At 35.5% G+C, this 9,309-nt stretch overlaps 1 protein-coding gene across 1 annotated transcript; it reads right to left on the reverse strand.

Annotated features, from left to right (window-relative positions):
- Positions 1 to 4,911: 4,911 nt before the first annotated feature.
- On the reverse strand, positions 4,912 to 7,896 carry LOC133680351 (RHOMBOID-like protein 1). Its single transcript, XM_062103245.1, has 6 exons — positions 7,289 to 7,896; positions 7,034 to 7,197; positions 6,320 to 6,483; positions 5,952 to 6,211; positions 5,574 to 5,700; positions 4,912 to 5,117 (listed from the first exon to the last, which is right to left on the reverse strand). The coding sequence occupies exons 1-6, from the start codon at positions 7,585 to 7,587 to the stop codon at positions 4,995 to 4,997; spliced, it is 1,137 nt and encodes a 378-aa protein (XP_061959229.1). The 5' UTR covers positions 7,588 to 7,896; the 3' UTR covers positions 4,912 to 4,994.
- Between the last annotated feature and the right edge of the window lie 1,413 nt (positions 7,897 to 9,309).

Raw genomic sequence — 9,309 nt, forward strand, 5'->3', positions numbered from 1 at the left:
TAAATATATAAAAAAAATTTGTTTTTTTAATGAGATAGAACTCTTTAAAAGGTTTTAAGTTTTATCAAAACATGCCAAACAAAAATTTTTTTAGATCAATTTCTCATTCATTCATAATTTATTTAAAACATATTAAAGAACTTATGTTAAAAATTAAATTCCAATAAAATTTTAACCTAAAAAATAAATAGACTCCACTTTTAATTTGATCTCAAATATACTCAATAATCATGTTTTAATAAATTTTCCAACATCTTCATATATTGAAGCATTTTTATGCCAATTTTCCCTTTTAAACATGCCCATTGATCATGTTGTAACAAATTTCCCAACATCCTCGTACGTATATGTGAAGCATTTTTATGCCAGTTTTCCCTCCTAAATGTGAAGAAAATTAGAATCCAAAACAATAATTACAAATTGAAACAATAAAGATCTTGGATAGCAAGTGTACTGACGTTAGCATACATGTTATGATGGAGAGACCCTTGCCCAACCTAATTTACTTAGTCTTTATCACACTGTTAGTTGAATTGTAGGGACCAAACAAATTAATCATGCATTCTAGTTTTGATGAAACACTGCATGCTTGGAGAGATTGGTTTCAGCTATACTCCATCTCTATGTCAAGCTTTTATGTTTCTGAAGCAGGCAGAAAATGGCATCATTCCTGAACATATATAATTTGCCCCCAAGTGCCCACTAGCACCTGCATTAATTACGACTGATCTATTCTTTTCCGAAGCCGTAAAGTAATTCCATTTCTTTAAGCTCAAGCCTAACATGTCTTGAATTACGCAGTCAAGTGTGTAATATTCCTTGATTCCTAGATCCCATCACATAATCTGAGATCTCTAACTAAAGATTCTAAGATTTAGCTGCTGGGACGTCTCCAGGACAAGATGTAAAGTTATAAGCAGATTGTTGTTGTTGAATTAGAATTATGTGAGCAGAAGGAAAATGAAGCAATCATTACTCGACGTAACTGCAGGAGTCACCTCCATTAACGGGCTTGTAGACTCTTTTGCACTTCGGCAAAACAAGAGAAGGCAAGATTTCAGTTTGAGTCCACTTTATCAATCACTTCAATTCAAAAAAAGAAAAGAAAAAGACAACCACAAGTTCACAACAACCAACTTAACTACCCATCATGATGTTTAAAAGAGCAAGATCTTCCGAGCTCCACAAGGAAAATCTAAATGGGGAGGAGGAGTAGGAAAGGATTTAAGGCATAGGAGATGGTGCTGTCAATGATGAGGAGTCACCAGCCACATGCATGCAAAAGACAACATGTCCAACTCGCCATCATTTGCCCTCTTCATTGGGAAAACTTGATTTTTGAATAAAAACTTATTCCTCCACGGCTCCACCACCCACCGTCGTGGGTGCATTCAGAATTATAATACCACCCACATTTTTATTGACATTTGTTTTTTTGTCTCGTGGTGCAATTTCTTAATTATTTCTTACTACCACTTTGCTTCACTCTTCGAGGAGTATCGTAGTCTTTTTTCTTCATTTTTTTAAAGTTCTGGAACTAGAAATCTTATTTCCAAAGGGAATGAGGAGTTGTTTGAGACGAACTGAGAAAATCTTTATTCTTTTCAGCCCGGGTTAAAATTCTTAAAATACACACAGTATTTTTAACAATTTGCTGGCCTAATTCGTGATTGTTCGAGAATTAATCGCCTAAATAGAACTCTGGTATTCCATGGATTCCCCATCACAAGACGTAAGACAATGTGTTGTGCTCGTCAAAGACATACATACAAGCAATTCTCTGAGGCAAATTTGAAAACCCAAAAAGAACTATTATTTGCTTCCTCATCTTCGTAACTCCTTTTTTTTTTGTTTAACTTGTCAAAGAAACATCATGGAGACAGGGCCGAAAGGGCAGGCCCAGACAAAAAAAGACAGGTTTAAACCTGACCCGAATCAGACAATTGTTGTCCGGTCAAGCTTTTGTGCCAGAGGCTCAACGGACAAAAAAACATTAGAGAATTGCTTGTAGAGAGAAAGGAATAAGGCATCGGAGCGTCATTGTGGCTCTGCATATTATGACTAATCTAACAATATCAAGAAAAATCATTATTAAAAGTTAGGAGAAGCTACAAGCATCACCTAAAAATTATGGGCTTTCCCACGAGTTAAACCCAATTTCTTTATTTTTTTTTTAATTTAGTCCTTAATTTGTTAACAACTCTTCTTTAATTTAATCTTGAAATTAGCCTAATCTAACAACATGTAAGCAAAAGAAGAAGAGAAGGAAAAACAGAAAAAAAAATTGTGTTGTCATGCATCTACTGGAGCCAAACAAAAACCTATCACTACTACATGACGGATGCTTTGATTCTTCATTTTATAAGCTATCAAAGACATCATATAAATATCAATGTAGCACCTACCTTCCCACCATGATGCCTATCCTATCTCACAAATTGACAATACGATATATTTATATGAACACTTGATTTACAAGTTTACAAGTTCTCTATGCAATAAAGGTGATTATTTTTCATGATTACTCCGCACGGTATGTTTGTGACTTCACTCTACACTAGATAATTTTATGTAACTGAAGGTGTATAAATACTTAAGGTCAGGTAATAACACAGATCACAATACAAATAGACACAACAATCACAATATACATTTCCCAAGTTCTCATTCTCTTTGCTACATATTCTATTTCTTCTACGATTTATTAACTTAGGTATTTCCAGTAGAAGACTTGTTTTGGAGGAGTTCATAAGCCATAGACCCAGCTTGATTTAAAAAAAAATTCCTTCAAAACTCATTGCAACAGTTGTGGAAAGGTCTGGGGTTTATTTTGAGGTTTTTTTAATTTCATCGCATGGTATGTTGAAAAAGAAAAAGAAAAAGAAAAGAAGAAGAGCTCCCAAGGTCATTGAGTATTTCAAACTCGGTTTCCATTCATGGAGATGCTGGCGCCTAAAAACAAATGAATAATGAAAAGAAACATAGGACGTGATGCTATTAAAGGAGTGAAGAGAAAGCAAGGAGTCCTTGGAAGGATGCACAATGCGCCAGACTGCCAGTTTTAATCAGTAACATCCTGGATAATGAATAAGGCACCAAATCGGAACAGTTTTAGTGTCTGATGGAAATGTTTTACAGGCATCATTTCCCAATTTGTTAGATGCTTTGAACGTTCGTTGGGGGAACTGTAGTTTCTACTGCGGCAATTGACACTATCCCGTCATATGAATAACGAAATAGAGATTTGGGATGCTTCCAATACTTCTTATTTTGTGTCAGAAGATACCAGGATCTAATACTGATAAACATGTCCAAGAAGCCAATACTCTGGCTGCACAGTAGTTGGATCAAGTGATGATTCCGCACGCACGACGGTAATCCTATAGCAGGCCAGGCCAGTGGCATATGATATATCATGGTACAGAGGACGACCGCGGTGCAAAACATAGGGATCACACTGGTCAATCTCCTCTCGATAACGCTGAAGGAGTGAGTTCCTTCAATGTTTAATCTGCACTCGACGCCTCAACTCCAAATCAAGAAATTGCTCAACAAGCGGATGCCTTCTATAAACTTTCATTTCCAAGGTCCCTTCATAAGCATATGGACGACGGAACAGAGGAGCCGATAGATGGAGTGGAGGTGGGTGTCACCTTTGAGGTGCCACTGGAGATGCATATGCTTTCCTTTCATAAGGATCACGACCTTCTATATACAACCTGTCCCTGGAAAAAGCACAGTGCCTCTCTTATTCTCGATGTCGCTTCCTAGTCGTGTTAGGGTCCCCGGGTGTAAGTTGTTATGCTTTGCGACGCTGCTTCCTAGTCCCCTCTCTGCCTGTAAATGAATGGGTTTCTGCTCTGGAATTACGGTGCAAGCATTTCACCTTGGATCCCTTGCTGGCAGCAAGGGAAAGCTCACACAAGTTGCTCACCTATTGAGCAGTATAAGATGTATCCATCGCTTATGGAAAACAAACAAGGATGTAAGAAATGAAAGAAACGTTATGGATTTGATGAAATGATTATTTAATGAGAGTCACAAATGAGAAAAATAAAGCCTTTTAACTTATTTCAGATCAGGAATCAAGAGTTCCACACAAATCAGAAAAGAAGAAGAAACTTGGGTCTGTCCTAACAGCTCGGGGAACTTCTCTTGATCTGCATTTATTGCGGGCTTCGGGAAAGGAATGCATTTATTGCAGTGCAAAACTTCAGTGATACGATAGTGCTTACAGAGTTACAGAGTTGTTCTTCAACAAGACACGGCAATTTCTACGAGGAAGAAATTTATCAAACTATATGATCGAACATCGCCAAAATAATAACTAAAAAAATGAAGAAATAATAAAAAGCTTATGAATCTAATCATCTCCAAATTTTTAAATTGCAACATAAATATTATTGGTGCAGTGATAAATACATATACAAAGGGGACTCGCCAGTTTCTGCCATACTTCAAAATCAACGGAACGAGCAGAGAGAGAGGAGATTGTTTGCAGCTGCAAAACTTTTAGGCTGGGCTGGGAACTTGCACAGGGTAATTCCTGAAACACATCCCATGACACTGTACCGACCACGCCACCAGTAGTAACTGGTGGAGGCATATTAAAAGCCACTAACTGTACGACATTCAAATCAAACAAGGAAAGGGTTCTTTTGGTTGCGGTTGATATCATTCTATCGCGAGTATTCTAACTCAGAATTTCAGAATTTAGGTCCCCACCACTGATGGTTAACTTTGTGATGCTCTCTAAAGAAGAGAAGAGGAAATGAGGTCCTGATTTCAAGGCCTACTCTTGTCATCCAAGGAATCAAAAAGAGAATTTTTGAACTACTCAAAGTATAGAAAATCCATGAGATTGGTACTGTTAGTGGCGACCATAGATAGATTTTTTTTTTAACATTTGCATAAATGAATCATATGTATATTAACAAATTTGTTAAACAACATAGTTCAAGCAATCTTGTTCATCTCTTGTTTATATATGCAGATCAACTGCAAAGTTGAGCGCACAGCATCTGAACTTTGGAAGAGTCATTATTAGACAAATCATACATGTTGCTTTTCCCGTTGCTCAAGCACGTCAACTTCAATTGACTTCCAAGTTCCATCGACTAGAAAAACAACACAAACACGAACACAGGAATTAAAAGGCACGATACAACAGGAATCTTTGCACAATGCACCACATAGATAAACACACAAACACCAATACACAGTCAGATATATATCCACTTTAGAAATGATTTTTGTCAGTTTGAAAATTTATAATGTCATTAATGAGAATACAAAGCAGGAGCCTTCCATGCTATTCTGTTGAAAGGCTATGCGCCCATACCTAAATTCTCATACCAATATATGTTTGGTTTCCAATATTATAAATGGCCACAAGCAGTAGGAGGATTTTAAACTATTTTTTTTTCAAAAAAAAAACTTTTTTAGCTACAGCTTTATCCACCAAAGTTTAATCCGACACTTATCACTATCAAGAAACATATCCAAATAGAAAACTAAACTGATGAAGAGAATACAAGAAAAGGAAGAGGTGTGGTGGGAAGGGGTATAGTTACCTGACAATAAACTTGCTGTGATTTGCAGCTCCATAACGAAGTAGGGACGCAGCTCAAATAATGACACCATGAACAGTTATTATTCACATTAACTCCTCGAAACAGTGCTACCAGACCAAGAGTAAATCTGAAATAATTGCATTATGCTTGATAAGAAGACTTCTAAATTTAACGATGCTTTACATCTGAAAGCAAACTCAAATGAACCCATTACATACGGTGAACAACACAGCTAGAGATGCATTCTCTCCACATTTTGTTGGTAACTTAATAGGGGACCAAGCATGGTAAATACAATACCTCTTTTAATCATAGAGATGCAACCACCAACATTTACACAAGCACATTTCAAAATCCAAACAACGAAAAGTAACTTACCCAATGATGAGTACTATCAGAGATATAACCCACAGTACATACTGATATGTCTGGTGTTTAGATTGAGCTGGGGGTGCAATGTATCCTCGAGGACATGTTTTTTGGTTAATCCACTTAAACTGGGGGCGAATTAAGAATACAAAACCCAGAAAAAACCCGGAAAGAAATCCTCCAATATGAGCAAAGTTGTCCACATGTGGGAGGAGTCCAACTGCTAGGTTTACTGCAATGATGCAAAGGAGAGTCAACAGTGCTGCGAACTGCACACAAAAATCTGCAAGCGTAAGACAACTGGGCTACATATATGGCGAACTCAAACCTGAAAAATTACAAGGAAACCCTTTTTTATTCTAGGCAGTCAAATGTACCTTATTTGCATATATGGTCCAATTGGTAATCAGCTCTGAAAGCATGCCTCCTAGCAAACCAAAAAGTGCACCAGAGGCACCAACAGAGATACCAGTCTGAATAAACAAAGCCGACAACAAACTCCCGCCGAAGCCAGATATGACATAGACCAACCCAACTCGCACTGTAATAATGGAAATTGAAAAGGTAAATTATAATTTTGAATCATGAAAGTATAACTAAATAACAAAATGAAGCAATTCCATTCGTGAGCTCAGGGATTCTTTCCCACTGCTTATTATTTCTTTTAGATTATCATCCTCCATAAAAATCATTACGCACATTTATTGAACATCTTCAATTAGAATCCATTCAACTGCTACAGAAAATTCCTAGCATGACTGCAGTCATCAGGCAATTAAACATTGAAAGAATTCATTTTGAATTTTTCGCTTCGCACTGTAAATACATAGAATTATCAGTGGCATTCCAGAGATGTTTTTAAAAGCTTTCTGCTCAAACCAGGCAACATCATAAAATTAAGATGTTTTTATAAGTATTTCAATCCGATTACGTTTCCACATTGAAAAGCAAAAAGGAACATAATTCAATGCTGTCTTGAGCACATTTACAAACACATGTCCCGTGGTGAAAGTTGTGATCTTCGGAGAAACTTGTTGACTTAAGCAGACATATGATTCGAACAAAATTAACAACAGAAGTAAAATACATACAGAACCCAAATTCTTGCTCAAGACGAATTCCAATGAAGAGAAGACTCAGCATGTTGGCAAGGACATGGAAGACTCCAGCATGTAACCATATGCAAGAAATGAGGCGCCAACTCTGGTGTTTATGCACCACTCTGTTCACATCTAAAGCTCCCATTTTCTCCAAACTGCCCAAAAAAGAAAGAAATAAACAAATCCATTCAAAATCTTAATAAAAACCCAAGAAAACATCCTGATTAATATTTAGAGGGGACTCACGTGGAAGAGGAGGGGCCAAGAAGGGGATTTTCTTTCAGAGGCTGAAAGGAGAATCTGCCCAAAGAAGGAGCAACACAAGAGCCAGAATTGGAGGGGCAATCATTGACATACATGACGGCAATAAAGACAGCAACGTTAGCCACCACAAATAAAGGGACAAGCCATGGCACCCAATTCTTGAAAACAGATTGGTTCTGGAACTGGCTCGGGTGCGGTGGTGAGCCTGCCGGGGTGTTTGCCTGCCTTGGATGCACCTTTATCTCCACACTGTCGTTCCCTGCTTCCCCTCTCCCCATCATCTTTTTTTTTTAAAAAAAAAAATGTTGAATTTGGGGTTTTCCTTCAGCAGAAGATCGACATTGTTGGTACAGATGGAGAGGGATAGAGGGTGGCCGGGTGGGTAAGGTTCTGTGGTTTGGATTCGGCTTTTTGTTTTTGGCAGTGAGAGAAGAGAAAACAAATTAATTTGGTTAATTTATTGGGTGTGTAATAATAATCGGTTTGCTTCAGCTTTCATTAGTATCTTTGTGTTACTCATTCCACACGTTTTCAGACAGATTTGCATTTGCCTCGCTGTGTTCTTGTTTTTTCATTGAATGACAAGGAATAGATCCGTCCAAATTAAGACAAAATATTTCTCTCTCTGAAAACTTGTCTGAACGTGTGTGGAAGTCTGTTTAATTTTTGAAGTATTTTTTATTTAAAAATATATTAAAATAATATTTTTTATTTTTAATATTAGAACATTAAAATAATTTGAAAATAAAAAAATTATTTTTTAAAAAATACCTTTGAAACTTAAAAATAAACATTTTATTATATATAAAAAGGAAAAGACGTGTGAATGGAAATCTTGAACCACAAAATAAGATTTTGATTTATTTAGGAAAGCAACACTACTATAGATCAGATGTTCAATGTTTGATTCTAAGGCAAGTCTGGCTGCTCAAATTCTTCGGAATTCATATGGGTCAAGCAAGAATTTCTTGCATTTAAATCTTAGCAAACAAGTTAAATTACTTTCAAAATGGCTAAAAAAGAAGAAGAAGAAAGAAGACACGTTAGTAATTAAAGAATTCGTTTGGAATCGCGATGCACACTACGTTTTTTAAAAATTTAATTTTTGTTTTGTTAAAATTTAATATGGTTTGTATGTTTTGGATCGTTTTAATGTGTTGATGTCAAAAATAATTTTAAAAAATAAAAAAATATTATTTATATATATCTCAGTACGAAAAGTTATTTAAAAATTAACCGTTATTACACTGTTAAACATACCGTTTGTTTTTTGATTTTTAGGTTCACCCAAACCTTGCCTAAGACACGTTCCTAAAAATGTGGTCTGTTTGACTAATCACTAGACTGCGAATCAACATCTACTCATAATAATGCATAGTTAGTGGTGCGAATTGAAGGGTAAAAATTATAGAATACACGTAGAAAAAAAATAAAAAAATAAAAAATAGATTTGATAAATAAGAACTTGACATAATAATATATAAAAATTATTGAAATGAAACCCATATTCAATGATTATAAAAAAATCACAAATAAAAATTAAAAAAAATCACGAATATAATTATTTTTTTTGATAAGTCAAGATAATTCAATGAAAAATAAAAAAAAATATAAGTTTTGTTCTCATATAAATATTATTTTGAAACCAAAATTATTAAAGAAAATATAAATACGAGTTAAATAATAAGAAAAAATATTCAACAATACTAAAAAATAATTATTTTTTTAATCAAATAAAAAAAACCTTAAATTAACTTGGAAACTAATATAAATCTCACGGTAATTTCTAGGTTTTATTCCAAGCCTTTCCAAAAATAAAATGAATTTAAACACTTGGATGGCAGATTCATTGATTTGGCTAATGGCTGATTCTTTGGTGCATTTCCTGCTGTTGCGAATCCTTTCAATCTCTTGCCAGTTCTTGCAGGAACTTGCCTTGTGCTTGACTTTGATCTGCCCAGCACATTTTACTTTTAGTGATGTTGGTTTCTGATAACTCTGAG

This window comes from Populus nigra, chromosome 19 (assembly GCF_951802175.1).
Source record: "Populus nigra chromosome 19, ddPopNigr1.1, whole genome shotgun sequence".
In the NCBI taxonomy this organism is placed as follows: Eukaryota; Viridiplantae; Streptophyta; class Magnoliopsida; order Malpighiales; family Salicaceae; genus Populus; species Populus nigra.

Coding starts and splice junctions, on each gene's coding strand:
- LOC133680351 (XM_062103245.1), bottom strand. CDS start 7,587: ATGATGGGGAGAGGGGAAGCAGGGAACGACAGTGTGGAGATAAAGGTG. Junction 5,701..5,951: donor CTGATAGTACTCATCATTGG/GTAAGTTACTTT, acceptor CAATTATTTCAG/ATTTACTCTTGGTCTGGTAG. Junction 5,118..5,573: donor CACAGCAAGTTTATTGTCAG/GTAACTATACCC, acceptor TTGTTTTTCTAG/TCGATGGAACTTGGAAGTCA.